The sequence below is a fragment of the Camellia sinensis genome, chromosome 11, assembly GCF_055761805.1.
Source record: "Camellia sinensis isolate YWXY chromosome 11, ASM5576180v1, whole genome shotgun sequence".
NCBI classification, from domain to species: Eukaryota; Viridiplantae; Streptophyta; class Magnoliopsida; order Ericales; family Theaceae; genus Camellia; species Camellia sinensis.
In genome coordinates, this window is record NC_138971.1 from 129,918,911 (window position 1) to 129,937,699 (window position 18,789).

At 42.2% G+C, this 18,789-nt stretch overlaps 1 protein-coding gene across 1 annotated transcript; it reads left to right on the forward strand.

The window, feature by feature from the left end:
• The first annotated feature begins 1,988 nt into the window (after nt 1-1,988).
• Nucleotides 1,989-5,451, forward strand: LOC114313532 (uncharacterized). Its single transcript, XM_028259910.2, has one exon. It carries the CDS (start codon nt 2,106-2,108, stop codon nt 4,854-4,856), a length of 2,751 nt encoding a protein of 916 aa, XP_028115711.2. The 5' UTR covers nt 1,989-2,105; the 3' UTR covers nt 4,857-5,451.
• Nucleotides 5,452-18,789: the final 13,338 nt, after the last annotated feature.

The window sequence follows — 18,789 nt, forward strand, 5'->3', positions numbered from 1 at the left end:
ACATTATTGATAAATATATGCTCTCTTCTAGTACATTGTTGATAAATTAAGTGAAATTTAACTTCTAGTCAATGCATTTCAATCTCAAACCAAGCAAGCATATTTTACAAAATAATTTTTAAGTTGCAACATGTTTATAAGAAAATTTTAAAATTGTATGTGAAAACAACGTGACGTACTTTGAAAATTTACTCAGAAATTAATTCAATGAATGATGTTTAATGATTCGTATGTGAATTGAACTTTCAATTTTTTTTTTTAAATATAAAAAAGACATGCAAAAAGTAACGATAATAAAGTTAATTTTGTGTATTGACCTTTTTATTATTTTAGTCAATTACCAAATATTTCTTAAATTTACACCATATACTATTTTTTAAAATAAAGTTAATTTTGTGTATTGACCTTTTTATTATTTTAGTCAATTACCAAATATTTCTTAAATTTACACCATATACTATTTTTTAAAATAAGTACATCGTGCACCCCTAAAAAGGAAAATTGGGGTCCCTGCTAAGTGCGTGTTAAGGCGCACTCTGGGTATTATTTTAATAATTTGAATAGTTTATTTTTTGAAATGCATCTCGTAGAATATCCCTACAAAAAATTAAATTGATCGGACGTTGGTAGTTCCTTCATCAAAACACATTTGCATAGAAAAAAATGAATAGTAAGTGTTATTTTAAATATAAAACTAATATAAATATGTTTTAATGAAAGGGCTAATGATATCAGGTCAATTTGATTTTTTTACAAGTATATTGTACATAATGTACTCTAAAAAAATGAATGTTTCAGATCATCGAAATAAAACTCCAAATATACCTCACGAGTGCACAACAATGCTGACTGTGCTTCACTCACAACAACACTCAATTCCCTAAAAAGATACACATCGTAAGAAAACTAAGGCACTATTTAGTTTAGTTTTTGAAATGTGTTTTGAATTGCATTTTGAAAGATAAGTTATTGAAAGTAGTTTTGAAAGTTGAAAATTTATTTGGTTATGAGTTTTGAAAATAATTTTGAGATGATTTGTATTTTTTTTAAATTTACTTTTAATTGAATAGATAGATGTGAGAAAAAATTTGATTGGTTGATTTATTAATAAAAAAAAAGAAGGAGAAAAGAGAAAGAAAATTGAGTTTTGAGTTGTATTTTAAGAATTCATTAACCAAATAATATTTTTTTATTTTTTTGATTCAAATTATATTTTAAAAATTAAACCAAACATCATCTAAGATTATTTATAATGAAAATCATGGTTGATTGTTTATGATGTATGCCATGATATTTTATGATAAAATTATGTACATTTTAAAATTTCGTTTCGGAACATATTATTTTAATAATTTTTAATTTTTTTACAAAAAAATGTATAAAAAATAAAAAAATAATATGATAATTTATGATCAATTTTTAGCGTTTCAACTAAAATATATAATCGAAAATGACTGGTAGCTCGAAAAAAGTGGCTCGATTTTGGCTCGAATTCGAATTCGAAGACAGAGACAGAGGAGAAAGAGGGAGAGAAGAGAGGAGAAGAGAAAGAGGAGGAGAGAGGGAAAAAGAGAGAGGAGGAGAGGAGATCGTCGTAGCACCACCGCCGTCGCCTCGCCGCCGCCGATCGTCGCAACACCAGAGATCGTCGCAGCACCACCGCCGTTGCCTCCGGCCCCGCCTTCGCCTCCTCCTCCTCCTCCTCCCCCTGTGATTATGCCCCTTTCAATCCTCCTCCTTCCTTCTCTTCTCTTCTCTTTCTCTTCTTCTCCACACTTCTTCTTCTTCTTCCTTTTGCAACAAAAACATAGGGAAAAAAAAAAAAAAAAACACCAAAACAACATCGTTTTAGTATCGAACCAAATTCAAACTAAACTCTTTCGAGATACGTAACGAGATCGATATATAATTCACCAATCATCCTAAAGCAACTTTTAACTTTTCAATTAAAATATATAATTCACCAACCATCCTAAAGTCTTAATTCACCAACCATCCTAAAGTCGGAAATGATATGTTACCGTAATTTATGACTCACTCTCTCTCTCGGAGTATAGCCCAAGAACAAATCCTCAGCAACATCACCAGCACCGCAACAGAGGAGTATGAATTTATCAGAGGAATGGAAGTCAATGTGGCCCATCTCCTCCGTCTTCTCCTCCCCCCTCCTCCTCCTCTCCGCCGCCGTCCACGGCGGCGCCACCTCCTCCTCCTCGAAATCAAAACTAGGCCCTCTCTTCTTCAACCCCTCTCCCCAAACCCTAACCCTACTCTTCTCTTCTCCCTCTCTCTCTCCTCTCCTCCCTCCCCCTTTCCCCTCCCTCTCTCTCCCTCGCTTCCTCTCCACCACACCCTCCTCCTCCCATCCCTTCTCTCTCCTCCCCTCCACCGCCTCCTCTCTCTCCTCCTCCTCCCTCCTTCCCCTCCCCCACCCTCCTCCCCTTTTCCTCCACAACCGCCTCATCCCCCTCCGCCTCCCCTCCTCCTCGTCCCTCCTCCTCTTCTTCCCCACCGGCCACAACTTCGATCAAGTCGGGTTTCTCATGCTTTCCGTAAAAAATTCTAACTTGATTCTCAAAACCCATGATTCTGGTGGCATTTTCACTGCCAAAAACAAGTTGAACCATCAGATTCTTCGATTGTTGGTTAGCCCTGCAGCTAATTCTTCATGTTCTGGTTCAGGTAATAATAATTCTTCTGTTTCTGTTACCACTACTATTAGTATCGGGTATTTGCTAGCTTGTACTATGTATGGTGTTCATTGGTTTAGTGTTAGAATTAGGGGTAGTCTCGGTTCGGAGGATTTTGAGAGGCCTTGTTTAGATTTTATGGGTAGTAAGTTGTTTAAGAGTTGTTGTGTTGTTCATGCTTGTTGGAGTCATCATTTGCCGGAAGAGTGTGTGGTGCTTTTAGAGAGTGGTGAATTATTCTTGTTTGATTTAGATTCTTGTTCTAAAAATGCAAGATTTAGTGGGAACAAGCTGAGGGTGTCGTGGAAAAATTTTACTGGTTTGGGAAAAGGCGGATGGTTGAGCTGTGAATTTAGTTGGCATCCGAGAATTTTGATTGTCGCTCATTCCAGTGCTGTTTTTCTTGTTGATTTGAGGGCTGAGGGATGCAATGTGAGTGTTTTGCTGAAAATTGATACGTTGGCTATGTGTAATTCTGTACAAAATGATCGATTTGTTGTGCTTTCTAAAGCGGGTTCCAATGGTTTCTGCTTTGTATTGGCCTCTGACCATTGGCTGCTTCTTTGTGATGTGCGGAAGCCATTTATGCCATTGTTGCAATGGGCACATGATCTTGCTAACCCATCTTACATTAATGTGTTTCCGTTGTCTGAGTTGAGGTCACATTCTAAGGATGATAATTTAAAGTGGGCTTCTGAGTCGGGTTTTTGCATTATAATGGGATCATTTTGGAACTGTGACTTCAGTCTTTTTTGCTATGGACCACCCCCTAAAGGAACTATTGTATCTGAAATGTCAAGATTCTATAAATCATTTTATGCATGGGATCTCCCTTCAGAGCTCTCACTGTCAGGCCGTGAGTGTCACTGTGGAAGTTGTCTTGTGAGAGAAGAGTTCTCAAAGGATGTTCTTCCTGAATGGATTGACTGGCGGCAGAAGAAAGATGTAGTTTTGGGTTTTGGCATCCTTGACAGAGATCTCCATGCTGAATTGTCTGAACAGGATGGTTTTGGTGGTTTCACACTGATTAGGCTGATGTCTTCCGGGAAGCTTGAATCACAAAGATACTGTGCCTCATGGGAATTCATGAAAGTGTTGACTAAAGTGCACAAAGAGCCATCTCTTCATTTTGAAGATACTCTTTTATATGCCATGGGTGAAGGGGATTATAAATTTCCCAAGAGATTTAAGTACCTGAATCTTGACTACCTCAATGGGTATATGAAAGACAATCTTGCTGAACTTCTGCGTAAAAGAATGAAAAATCCTTGTAAGGATCCTTGTGAAAAGATTTCCTTTAGTGTTGCAGATTTCCATCAATGTATATGTGAGAAGTTAAAGGCATGTGGATTTAATAGATTAAGATCATCTCCTACTGTTTCTGATGTGTTTGAAGACATCCAACTGCTAACCAGCATACATGAGGTTGCTTTACGGAGAATTTGGACAAGCTTGCCTGCAGATCTTTTGCAGTTGGCCTTTTCTTGCTACTCAGAGTTCCTTGAAGTTCTTGTAGACCACAAGAAGGTGTCCTTGGAATTCCTAGATGTCCCCAGCCGACCCCAGTTGCCTCCTTTTGTCTTCCGAAGACCTTCGTTCCATAGTGGTAAGTGGTCGCAGAAGGTGCCGCCTAGTACTGGTTTTGTGGGTCCAGTTCTTCCCACTCCTGTTTTGCTTACTCTTCGCAAGTTACATGCTGACGCAGAAACAGATTTATTGTCAGCGAACAATGAACTTAGTGACCAGTGCAATGAAGTCATACAGGTGGCTAGTGAAATGGCTCTATCAGGGTCCGGCCTTGACGCCCATAATGACCATGCTGTTTCACTTGCTGACAGTAAAGATGAAATATTTTCTGATACCCAAAAAGTGAATCTTTTTACTTTACATAAACCAGCTGCAATCTCTTCTAAGTTTTCTGCCATGGATCCTATACCAGAGAATTCTGTTTGTAACAATGAGAGATTTACAACCTTTATTTCCAAAACACCTGAAAAGGGGGTTGTTCCCAACAGCCAAATGGAGATGGTTGGACCAGAACTTTTTAATTCTTTGTCACCATTAGAGTTTAAGTTTGATGATCATACGATAAACTTTGGGCCGAAGGAATTGAAAACGTTCAAATTGTTGATGAGACAGTACTCAAATTTTTTGACAAAGCTTTAATACATATCAGGAAGTTCTTGAGAGTTCCAACTTTCAGAAACAGGAAGACCTTCGATATTCTTTTTCATTTTTTTTATTTCCTAACATAGAATTGTAAGGAACAACAAGTGTATAGAGCTAGAACAGAAATTCTGTTGTGTATCACATCCACAAACAGAGGCACAAGATATGATAATTTAATGAAGAGGGGTTTCTTACTTGCTATCCGATGCTGTTTGTGTCTGGGAGTGGAGACAATGGTTGATCAATTGGGTAAGTTGGATTCAGTCCTTAATTTGTTGTGATGCTAGGTGAAGTGGAAGAAGAAAGCTTGGATGGTTGTGCCTTGATGTCTTAGATGCACATTTTCTTTTTTGGTACACTTGGTTGCTCATTTGAGGATACAGTGCTGGGTGTACTAAGGCTCACGATGGCTTTACTGGATAGTTTTCAGTTTTGGTGTAAGGAATTTTTGCCCCTCTTTTGATTTTGTAGATTTCGTAGATGAACTCGACTTTTGTGTTGAGCATAATTTGATTGAATTCTGGAATGCCTCTTTCAGTTTATGTACATTGTCTGATTATAATTAATGCAAATAGGTCAGCGTATTTATTTATTTTATTTATTTGTTCAATTCTGGTGTAAGTCAAAACATGTTGATGTAAAACAGAAATTTTGATACAAATGATATGGCAACTCCTTTTGAAAAATATTACAAAAGAAGAGGGAAACCAAATTCAAAAGCCAACATTATTATTTGGCAATATTCTATCTTAGAATTAGCCTAATAATGATGTCTACTACATTTAGCCAATTTTCAGCATGATAATGTTGAAAGTTTAGCCACCAGCCACCAATAAAGTCTAATTTTCAGCAGGATAATGTTGAAAGTTTAGCTACCAGCCGCCAAGATTTTCCAAGTATTATCATTATTTTGAAAGTCTCATTAAAGTGTATCTTTTACTTTGAATTTTGTATTTCAACTATTTGTCTTCTATTGTATTGAGATGCCTATATGTAAGCTCACAATGCATTGAGCACAACTTGAAGAAAAAAGAAAGCTTGTTATATATCTAGATGTGCGATACATCTCTTATTGGGTGTGATTGTCCTTGAACGTAGGTGTGATTGCCTAGTTTTCTTTGATTTAATTACCATTTCACCTCATTATTTCTACATTTTCCTACCTAAAATCCAGCGTGTTTTTCCTGTCTTAAAACTCAAATTTCAGCCCTTTAAACTCTACCTTAGAACACCAAAACCTGATCACAATTTGTCCTAAACCTCCCATAAACTTTCAACCTACCTTCTCACTTTATTTAACCTATTTTAGTGTTGAAAGTTTAAAGATCTTGCATCAGTTTGGTATCAGAGCAGGTTCAGCACCATGTCTACTCGTACGGGAAGAACTTTCTGCGGGAGACTCATTGACAATCGAAGAGATGACCTACTTCTTCAGATTTGGGAGCAGATGCAAAACCTTCAGTCTCGTGTGGGTGACCTTGAAACAAGGTTTGCTTATAACGTTGCTAACCAGGCTGCCAACAATGGAGGAGAACCATCCGGAGGCATTGTTAATGAGGAAGAAGGCGGAGAGCAAGAGGGGCAGTAAGTGGAACAACCACGCAGTCCAATGCCAAGAGGGGAAGTGAGGGTTGAAAGACCACAACCAATGCCACAATTTCCTTTTGTTGACTGGAATAGGAACTGGCTCGAAAGGTATTGTCTTGAATCTCAAGACAACGCTCGCGATATTATCAAGAAGGTAAAGGTGGACGTACCAGATTTTGATGGGAGACTAAATCCAACAGTCTTCGTTGATTGGTTGTCTTCAATTGAAGAGTATTTTGATTGGCATGACATGTATGACGAGAGGCGAGTTCGCTTCGCAAGAATGAAGTTTGTTAGTCTTGCGAAAGTATGGTGGAATGGCATTGAAGGAAACATAAGGAGATTGAGTCAAGCATCAATTTCTTCTTGGCAATAGATGAAAGCAAAGCTTCGTGAGAAGTATATGCCTCCTATTTACCAAGAGAAGCTTTGTGAACAACTTGTCAATCTTAAGCAAGGCAATTTGTCAGTGACAGAATACATGCAGAAGTTTGATGAGCTAAAGTTGTGAAGCCAAATTAGTGAAGATCCTTGTAATACTTTGGCTAGATTCAAATCTCGTCTTAGATTTGATATAAGACGAGAGTTGCTTCGACGACCCCTTTACAGTGTGAAGCATGCGTTCCAAGTGGCTCTTAACATGGAGTACTTACGTTTGCCGCCAGCGAAGAAATCTCCTTCCCAAGTCAGGGAGGCAGCAGCAAGAAGATTTAACGATGGTAACAAGGGTACTAGAGTAGCTTCCTTCCAGCCTAATCAAAGGTTGAATGATATTAAAGGGAAGAATGTGATAGGTGACGCTCCAAGAAGGCCCGAAGGCAAAGACTTTTGTTTCGGATGTGGTGGCTAAGGACATAGGGCCTACCAATGTCCAACCAAGTCCAATCTCCACCTTGAGATGGAACATGAGGAGGAACTGACTCATCAAGAAGGCCACGAGAATGATGCGACCAATGAAGAACCACAATATCATGCTGATGATTTGGAAGATTCGGATGTAGATGAGTCTTTTGCCATGGTGGTTCTGGAGAAAGACTACCACTTTCCAGACATTAGTTACTTGTGGAAAGGAACTACGCAAGCTGGTCATCGATGGAGGAAGTTGCATGAATGTAGTATCGGGTTCAACAGTTGAAAGACTAAATTACGTACAAAGCCACATCCCTAGCCATATCGTGTTGCATGGATCAACAACACCACTATACCAGTAAATCAACGATGTTTAATCTTTCTTACTTTCGGTAAATATACAGATTCTATTTGGTGCGATGTTGTTCCTATGAATGTTACACACATATTATTGGGTCGACCTTGGCTCTTTGATCGTGATGTGTATCATTGTGGAAAGGAAAATACTTACCACTTTCTGTGCAACAAAGATGAAATCACTCTTTACCTAAAGAGTACCGAAGAATTGAACAAATTAAAGGAAAAGAAGCCAAAACATGTTGAAAAGAAGAGACAACAAGCTGCCACCGAGAAGAAACCTCTTCAATTACTTACCAGGAAGAAGTTTGAGCAAGAAAGCAATGAAGTTGGGGTTATCTATGCTGTGGTGACCACAGAAGTGAGCAAAACAGTAGCTGTCCAGCCTAAGGAAACGCCTCAAGAAGTGATCCAACTCCTCGAAGATTTCTCTGATATTGCCCAGAAGACTTACCAACTGATTTACCACCCATGTGCCACATCCAGGATGCAATTGATTTGGTTCCTGGTGCACCACTACCCAACTTGCCAGCTTATCGATTGAATCCTAGTGATCATGCCAATTTGAAGAAACAAGTGGAAGAGCTTTTGTCAAAGGGATATATTAGAGAAAGCTAAAGTCCATGTGCGGTACCAGCATTGTTGACACCAAAGAAGGATGGAAGTTGGCGAATGTGCGTAGATAGTCGTGCCATCAACAAAATCATCGTTAAATATTGGTTCCCAATTCTGCAGCTTGACGACATGCTAGATATGATTGCCGGAGCAACTATCTTTTCAAAGATAGATCTCAAGAGCGGTTACCACCAAGTTCGTATACAACCTGGAGATGAATGGAAAACAACTTTTAAGACCAAAGATGGACTGTACGAGTGGCTAGTCATGCCTTTTGGGTTATGTAATGCACCCAACACTTTCATGCGAATCATGACGCAGGTACTCCAACCTTTTGTTGGTCAATTCCTGGTTGTATACTTTGATGATATATTGATTTATAGCAAGGCCAAGGAGGAACATCTTTTTCATCTCTGACAAGTAATGAGGGTTCTCCGACAAGAAAAACTCTACATTAATATGAAAAAATGTTCCTTCATGACTTTTAGAGTAGTGTTTTTGGGCTTTGTTGTGTTCGGTAGGGGAGTGAAAGCAGACCCAGAAAAGGTTAAAGCCATCCTCGACTGGCCTGCACCCACTATCGTGCATGAAGTAATGAGTTTTCATGGGTTGGCTACCTTTTATCGATGATTCATCCAAAACTTCAGCACCATTATGGCACCAAGCACTTATTGCATGAAGAAAGGCCAATTCACATGGACAAAGGCATCTTCCAAAGCCTTTGAAGAAATCAAGGATCGTATGGTTCAAGCTCTAGTATTGCACCTACTAGACTTTGCCAAAGTGTTTGAAGTAGCTTGCGATGCCTCTCGTGTTGGCGTAAGAGGTTTCCTTAGCCAAGAGGGCCATCCGGTGGCATTCTTTAGTGAAAAACTAAACGATGCCAAGCAAAAATACTCCACCTATGACAAGGAGTTTTATTCGGTGGTACAAGACCTACGGTATTGGCAGCATTATCTTATTCCCAAGGAATTTGTTCTCTATTCTGATCATGAGGCTCTCAAGCATATCAACAGCAGAAAACGATGAACCCGAGGCACGAAAAATGGTCGAGTTTCTTCAAGCTACACTTTCGTCATCAAACACAAAGCAGGCATTGAAAACAAGGTTGCTGATGCTCTCAGTCGGTTAGTGTATGTGCTTACTACAATGTTCGTGAAAGTTGTGGGATTTGAAAATTTGGAAAAAGAGTACCCCACGTGTAAAGATTTCAGCACTATACATGCTGAATTACTTGCTGGAAAACAATGTGATCATCCGGATTTCTCCCTACAAGATGGTTACTTGTTCAAAGGGCATCGTCTATGCTTGCCTTCTACATCTGTTCGTGATTAGGTTACTTGGGAATTACATGGAAGGGGTCACTTTGGGCGAGACAAAACAATTGCTATAATATAGGAAAGATTCTTTTGGTCCAGTCTCAAGCATGATGTTGCTGTGATGGTTTCCTAATGTCGTGTTTGTTAATTGGAAAGGGGGAGAAAGAACACAGGTCTCTACATGCCTCTTCCAATCCCTCATGAGCCTTGGCAAGACCTGAGTATGGACTTTGTCCTTGGGTTACCAAAGACCATTAGAGGACATGATTCCATATATGTTATCGCTTCTCAAAAATGGCGAACTTCATCCCTTGTTCTAAAACAAAAAATGCCGTGTGTGGCCAAGTTGTTCTTTCAAGAAGTGGTGTGACTCCATGGGCTTCCCAAAACAATTGTGTCAAATCGAGATGTTAAATTTACCAGTTGCTTTTGGCAGACATTATGGCGTCTTATGAATACACATCTAAAGTTCTCATCTGTTTGCCATCCACAAACTGAAGGCTAAATAGTTGTCAATAGAAGCCTTGGAAATCTACTTCGCTGCTTAGTAGAAGATAAGTTGTCAACTTGGGATTTGATCTTGCCTATGGCTGAATTCGAGTACAATAGCTCTATCAACAGAAGCATCGATCGTAGCCCTTTTGAAATCGTGTTAGGCATGCAACCAAGAAAGCCAATTGACTTGGTCCCTTTGTCTCATTCTGGTCGACATTAGTGTGGAAGCAAATAAATTTGCTGAGCATGTTGGAGCAATTCATGCTGATGTATGTTGTAAAATTCCTACTAGTTATGATAGCTACAAAAGTCAAGCAGATTTACGTTGTCGCCATGTTGAATTTGAAGTTGGAGATAGAGTTATGGTGCGTGTCCGACCTGAGCGTTTTCCAACCAATAAGTATAAAAAGCTCCAATACCAAAGTGTTGGTCCATATAAAATTCTTCACAAGATTAATTCAAATGCCTATGTTTTGGAATTACCAGATGACATGGGAATTAGCAACATTTTTAACATTGAAGACCTAACCCTCTATCGTGGTCATGTTGATATCTCGTTTGCTGATGTTGCTACTACTCGCCTTCCTCTAGCTACTAACATTCTGTAGACACCCCATTTCTGACCGACCTTAAGACTCAGACGTCACCAGTTGAGCACTCGGTGATTTTGCATATCGTGCTCGTTCAGAAGTTGCAGAGTCCTGGCTGCGAGCCCTGCCTCCGGACTTCCGAACCCTCTTCTGTGCCTTGCCTCGGTTTGCGAACCAGACTCGGTTTTCTCTGTTTCTTTTCCTGAGGGGAGGAAGAGGTCCTGTAGACCATCTCTTAGTGGCCGTGGGCTACATTTTGTGGCCGCAGGCCATTTTGCCCATTTCGGAGTCCGGTTCCCGATTTTCGGAGCCGTCAGGCCGTGTGCCTCGGTTCGAGACCGCTTAACCATCTCCTATTGCTCCGGTTTTTGGCATACTTCTTATTTGCTCCCTTTTGAGGGACACTGAGGTCTGAGAGACCCACTTCGTGGTCGAACACCACTCCCGGTGCCTAACAGCCAGTTTTCGGGGCCTTGGGCTGCGCGTTTTGGCCCCCGAACCTTCATTTTGCATCGGTTTGGGCTCATTTTTGGTGGAGACCTTATTTTCACTGTTAGAAAGCTTGTAGGAGGGTGGGAGGCCAGCAATTTTGCTGAAAAGCCAACTTCTTTTTGGTCAAAAGTGGTTCAGCATGAATCCGGGAAGGAGAAAAATCTACGCGGCTTCACCGAAACGGGCGTAACTCTTTGCACAAGAGGAATTAAGATATGAGGCTACCACCATTGGAAAGCTTACTTCCAGGGCTTCATTTTGCACTCAAGAATATCCCAAGTCCAAGTCCGGGGGGGAGAGATGTGGTTGGTTGAAGTCCGCTTGGACCGAATCTGCGCGGCTTCACGAAAAAGGGCATAACTTTTTCTACAGGAGGAATTTTAATGCAAGGTTTGCGCCATTGGAAAGCTAACTTCTGGGGCTTCATCCTAGGGGGTGGCCGGCCACTTTTTCTGGCCGGCCGGCCACTTTTTTCCTTTGACCTAGCCGGCCGGCTAGGGGAAGTGGCCGGCCGGCCACCTGCAGCCAAAATGTCAGGCCGGCCTGCTTCTTCAGGTTGAGTACATTCCAGCTGTGCCTTGGTTTTCCCCTAAAAATATCTACATCCGGGGGACCCTTTTGGAGGGAAAAAAAGGCCTCATTTTCCCTCCACTTTGGCTAGACTCTTCTCTCCATCTCTGATCCATATAGAGAGCCTCCCAACTCTAGAGAAAGGGTTACAAGAGTTGCTTGGAGGAGATAGATACATATCACCCCATTTCCTTCAAGTTTTGGGCTCCATTTCTTCATCATCTTCAAGCTCTACCATCACCACTCCATTCCAGCAGCAAAGGAGGGGATTCCAGCAGCTTAGAGTCACCAAATCTGGTCCAAGAAGCAACAAAAGTGTTGGTCTTCAAAGGTAAGTCCAATTGCCCTCTTTTCTAGCTCATTTTGGCACCATCTTTAAGCCATACATGCTTGCTGAGTTGAGCTCCGACCAAAACTGGAAGTGGCCTTCTTTTAAGCTCATTTTCTTGTTTCATTAAGGGCTCAACCCTGTTTGAGGCCCCCATATTGCACTTGCTTCAATATCCCCTTGTATGTCAATTTTCTTGCATGCTTTGGCAACCCATTATGCTTCCATTTTTGGGCATTTTACAGTTCTGTAAATAGGCTTATTTTGAGCCCCTCTTCAACATTGAAGAAGGGCTCATCACTGTTTGGGACCTCCATATGTCACTTCATGTTATATCTCTCTTTTGGTCCCCATTCTTGCATGCTTTGGCAGCCTATCATGCTTCTGTTTTTGGTCTTTTTACAAGCCTAGAAATAGTCTTATTTTGACCTTCTTAACATGTTTCATTAAGGGTCTTTGGCTGTTTGGTGAATGCTTTGCATACTTTGTGTTATAGCCTCTTTTGAGCCTCATTTTGCATTGCATTTCTAGCATGTTTGTATACTGTTTTGGAGTTTTTACAGTTCTGTAAATATGCTTATTTTTTGTCCCTCTTCAATGTTGTAGAAGGGAATTTTTCAGTTTGGGCTGTGCATATACCACTTGCCTCTTTGGCCACCTTTTGGCCCTTTTTCTTGCATAAAAGCTTAGCCATGTCTATGTTTGTTTTTGGGTTTTTTACAGTTCTGTAAATATGCTTATTTTTGGTCCCTCTTCAATGTTGTAGAAGGCAATCTTTCAGTTTGGGTTTTACATATACCACTTGCTTCATAACCTCATGTTTCGGGCCATTTTTGCATGCCATTGTTGCCCTATCTTTGCTTGCTGTTTGGCCATGCTTTGTACTAGTAAAATGCTAATTTTGGGGCTGCCTTGCTTCTGTCTATTCATTGCATATCCATATTGTGCATGTTTGGTATAGCTATAGGCCATTTCGGGTCCCAAAATTCATGCTTCGGGACTATTCCATGCATCGGGTGTGTTTTCGCCTCATTTCGGGGCTGTTTTCCCCCACTTTTCAGTGCTGCAATCCCATTAACATGTTTGCATAGCCATATTGCATTGCATATACCATTGCCTCGGTTTGCGTGCTCGTGTGCACGCATTTCGAGGCACTTCACTTTCATCCATCGGCTTCTTATGTAAGTGTGGCTGAGGCTCTCTCATGTTAGTATAAGTCCATGTTGCATTCTATATGCCATTTCCATGCCATTGCATTGCATATGCCATTGCCTCGGCTTGCGTGCCTGTGTGCACGCATTTCGAGGCACTTCACTTTCATCCACCGGCTTCTTATGTGAGTGTGGCTGAGGCTCTCTCATGTTAGTATAAGTCCATGTTGCATTCTATATGCCATTTCCATGCCATTGCATTGCATATACCATTGCCTCGGTTTGCGTGCCCGTGTGCACGCATTTCGAGGCACTTCACTTTCATCCATCGGCCTCTTATGAGAGTGTGGCTGAGGCTCTCTCATGTTATTATAAGTCCATGTTGCATTCTATATGCCATTTTTGCCATATTGCATTGCATATGCCATTGCCTCGGTTTGCGTGCCCGTGTGCACGCATTTCGAGGCACTTCATTTTCATCCACCGGCTTCTTATGTGAGTGTGGCTGAGGCTCTCTCATGTTAGTATAAGTCCATGTTGCATTCTATATGCCATTTCCATGCCATTGCATTGCATATGCCATTGCCTCAGTTTGCGTGCCCGTGTGCACGCATTTCGAGGCACTTCATTTTCATCCACCGACTTCTTATGTGAGTGTGGCTGAGGCTCTCTCATGTTAGTATAAGTCCATGTTGCATTCTATATGCCATTTCCATGCTATTGCATTGCATATACCATTACCTCGGTTTGCGTGCCCGTGTGCATGCATTTTGAGGCACTTCACTTTCATCCATCGGCCTCTTATGAGAGTGTGGCTGAGGCTCTCTCATGTTAGTATAAGTCCATGTTGCATTCTATATGCCATTTTTGCCATATTACATTGTATATACCATTGCCTCAGTTTGCGTGCCCGTGTGCACGCATTTCGAGGCACTTCATTTTCATCCATCGGCATCCTATGAGAGTGTGGCTGAGGCTCTCTCATGTTGGTATAAGCCCATATCATATTTTCATGTCATTTACATTGCGTATGTCATTGCCTCGGTTTGCGTGCCCGTGTGCACGCATTTCGAGGCATCTCATTTTACAGCATAGTACATACTAGGTTGTATCTTAGATCGCATTCTGTCATTGCCTCGGTTTGCGTGCCCGTGTGCACGCATTTCGAGGCATCTCATTTTTACAGCATAGTACATACTAGGTTGTATCTTAGATCGCATTCTGTCATTTTCTCGGTTTGCGTGCCCGTGTGCACGTATTTTGAGGCATCTCATTTTTACAGCATAGTACATACTAGGTTGTATCTTAGATCGCATTCTGTCATTTTCTCGATTTGCGTGCTTGTATGCACGCATTTCGAGGCATCTCATTTCATAGCATTGTGCATGCTAGGCTGTATCTTAGTTGCATTCATGCATGTCATGCATATTGCATCGTGTTCGAAATAGGAGTTACCCCGGGCACGGGAAACGAGGTGCATTTCGTACTCCGAGTGACGGAATGTGTCTCAATTCCCCAGTCACCGACACTCCGGATCATCCATGATAGAGTTAGGTCTCGTTGTGTTTTCATGTGCATTCATTCTATATTGAGTTGCACATTTCGACTCCTCTGCCATCATGCATCGATATGCGTGATTGGTGGCACGAGGATCGAGGCATGCATATATCTGTGAAAATACATTGCTATGCCCCTTTCCTGCTCTCTGTTGCAGCAAAATGAAGAATCAGCAACTTTTCGGAGCTCGGCACGCTTTCCAAGAATAACTGCTAAACAGAGGCTAATTGGGGATCCCGGTGGATTTCCGCGCAAGGCAACCCGGACATGCATCATCCGTCAGAAGTAAGGTAGTCCCTGGCTTGCACGCCAGTTCCATTTACTTTCTTAGTTAATTCATTAATTAATTAGGAGTTTGTATATTATTTGAACTGTAATATTTGGACTGTAATATTCTTTCATTCGGGATTGTATATTTATTCGGACCCTCTGCGCGAGGGCATAACTGTAATAAGTGTGCGTGTGTGTGTTGTATGTCTTCCAACCCCACGTCTTTCTCCCTTTTATTTATCCGCTTATGATGGTTAGATTAGGGCATATTTCAATTAACATACAGTATGATAGCATGTTTGCATTCATTCATCTGTATTGCATGCACCGGGCTCGGCGCATCATACTAACTACATTGTACTTTCAATTCCAAATTGAATACATGATAGTTGTAGCATTTCATATGCCATCTTAGAATAGCCGAGCCTGCTATAGTTTGCATTTTTGCATGTGTTGCATTAGGCATTTCTGTATACTTAGGGTCATGCATGATTTCTAATGTAGTCTTTTTTTTGGCTTGGAGTACCCGGTGAGCTTTATGCTTTAGCATCCTTGCATGCGTGTGAGTGAATGCCATGATAGCATGCTTACCATGAGGCTATTTGCTTGTGTGATATAACTGCCTGAATGCCTGTGGGTGAAGGTTGGGTTGTTTAAATTGGAACAAATCATTGACTGTGAGTTTTAAGCCCACTAGATAGTGGCAAAACCATCTTTTCTAAGCCCACCCGAGGGTGGCAAAATCTGTATTTTAAGCCTACTTGCGAGTAGCAAACCATCTTTCAAAAACAAACATGAAATGTTTTGTTTCAATTCGGGCGACCCAGTCTATACTTATATGCTGTGTGCATCACATAGTAACCTAGGCTAATAACCGGAATAAGGACACACAAAGTTTTCAAAAATAGATATCATGGTTAGTAGAGGCCGATCTTTGATTGGGCGAGCGGGGGTGCTCATGAAGTGACCTTCCCCAATCGTACCCAAGTTCCCGAGCCGAGGCAACTTTGGTGATGACGGACACGTGGCCTTTGGCACCGAGTCAGGGTTTCCTAAATTTCCCATTAAAAAAACATTTAGGTGGCGACTCTGTATCTGGCAAAGCAGTCCATGTTTGGCACTTCTTTCAAAAATCTGTTTTCTCAAAACGATTTGCCGGATTTGGACTCTTTGGTTCAGACTTAGAACCGTGACAAATTTGAGAGTCCTGAGCTGTAGTAACCCCAAAATGAACAGAACGGGAGCTCGTTCCTCCCGGGGCGTTCGGGGACGTCTACAGTTTCTGGCGACTCTGCTGGGGATTTAGAGAACTTGACTCGAACTCATGATATTTGTTTTTGGCTACACTTGTGTGTTTCTTTGCATTGCATTTGCATTAGTGCGCCTAGGACACCGTGTTTGCCATCTGCTATTCCTGAACGGTTTGCCGGAGGCTTGTCTTGTCAAGGCATGACCATAAGGCTGACCGGTTGTGGGCTCTGCCAGTATGGGAACACAAACCCCGGTTTTACCGGGGCACCCTTTTGACCATTCGACCTAGTGCATATTCGGAATCCATAGTGACCATTCCAAACTAGGACAGGTTGCTTACCCGTTTATAGGTTGTTTGAAGCCGCTGTGTGCGTAGTGAAACCCTAGCTCCTGAAAAAATAGGACAGGGAAACCCTACCCCAACATAGGGGTGTTTTGGCTCTCACTTATCTGTTATGTGCTTTAGAGTGCGTCTCTACAAGAATGCATGTATCAGTGTATGAGTTTGGGCATCAGGCCTGCGGGCACCAGTTTGCGAATTTGGGCATCAGGCCTGCGGGCATTACTATCAGTATTTGGGAGTCAGCTTTACCTGTGGGTATCAGACTCAGATTTTGAGACCGAATTTTGGGGCAGAATTCAGTAAAGGGCACACTCATTCAACTATGCTCGTATCTATTCAGATGGAATCAGGCTGAGATGCTGTCTGTTTTCTCTTTTGCTAGGTAGTCTTGGAACCATAGCTTCAGAAGGCTTCGATATCCCTCGGGTACATTGGACTAGTGCCAGACTTTGTTAGGTCAGAAATTCAATTCAAGGGCAACCAGTGTTCTTTCGCTGAGGCAAGGTAAAGAAAAGCCGGTCAGGGCTCATCTGTTCATCTAATCCGTCAGTCGCCAGTCACATCACCTTTGTTCAGACTCAGCAGACCGTGATGGCACAAGGTTCGGAAGAATTTGCGGCCGTGATAGCAGCGCTAAATCAGGGAACTGCCATGCAGGCTGAGACCAGTATTGAAACGCAGCGCCCATCTGGGGCATCTGCCTCACATCCAGCTTTGGGACCCCAGCCGAACTTTGACCCAATTCTGCCAGTTGAAGATTTGCAGTGTCTGAATCCTCGAGAAGGGTTGGCTCAAGCTCAGGTGCTTAAACCCCTAGTGCAGCCTAATGAGAGAACTCAACCCTTTCATGTTGATGAGTTCAATCTGACTACAGTGAAAATTGCAAACCTTGAGAAGCAATTCAAAAAGGCACAGGGCCTTAACTCTATTCCTGACATTGAGGATGGGCGCACCGAGGCTGCCATCCGGCTCCCAGACAGATTCAAAATGCCATATATCGACCGTTTCGACGGGTCTGGAGATCCAATGGTACATATCCGACTTTTCTTGGATGTCCTAAAGCCGATGGGTCTGACTAAGCCACAGAAACTCTCTCTGTATGGAAGAACCCTGTCGGGTGTAGCAGCCACTTGGTATGCCAAATTGGAGGATACAGTGAAGCAAGATTGGGAAGAATTGGCTGAGGCCTTTGTCGATCAGTATTCCTACAATACCCAAGTTGAAATGACTATGCAAGAGCTTGAAACAACCTGCCAGAACCCAACAGAGTCTTTTGTGGAATTTGTTGCAAGGTGGAGGGCAAAGGCAGCACAAATGACAGATCGTCGCCCTTCTGAGAGGGATCAAGTGCAGATGATGGTCCGAAACCTCGAGAATGATATGTTGCAAAAGTTGATAGTCGCTCCACTATTCACTTTTAAAAGTTTGCATGAACTGGGGGTTCAAGTCGAGAATGCGTTCAACAGCGGGATCATTCCCAGGACAAGGGAACTGACAAGGAAGGTGATTTCAGGGAGTACCAACGCTGGTAGTAGCGCTATTCCCAAACCCACCGAAGTCAATACAGTCGCCACAGCCGATCCTTTTGCCAAACCAAGCCTACAAACAGCTGGCCCAGCCCGAGCTCAGGGTAGAACTTTCACCCCCCTCTATATGAGCCTGACTAGCACACTGAAAGCCTTGATGGAAAAAGGGCATCTCAAACCCCTCGATCCTCAACCTCTTCCCAACCCACTCCCAGCCAGACATAACCCCGCCAAGTACTGTATGTACCATCAGCAGCGCGGTCATGGCACCGACCGTTGCTACCGCCTTCGTCATGAGGTCCAAAATCTCATTGACAACCGGACGATAGCTCCACCTTCAGCCCCCAATGACCAAACATCTCCTGCCTACCTCAACCACATCCACATACTGCCATCCACCTTTGACCCCAGCATATACATCACCCCGGCCCATCTACCCAAGCCTGAGGTGTTTATCCCAGAAAGCATGGACTTATGCATGATGGGTGCACCTGAACCTCAACCATCTCAAACCCGTGAACCCACTACTTCTGAGTTGATAGGAATGATTAAAGATCTTCAAAAAATCGTGACGGATCTGGCCTCCGGGACATTGGCTCCATCATCGACCACACCACATACCGGGAACTT

Bases quoted from the DNA above. Each gene is read 5' to 3' on its own strand.
- LOC114313532 (XM_028259910.2), top strand. From the start codon at position 2,106: ATGAATTTATCAGAGGAATGGAAGTCAATGTGGCCCATCTCCTCCGTC.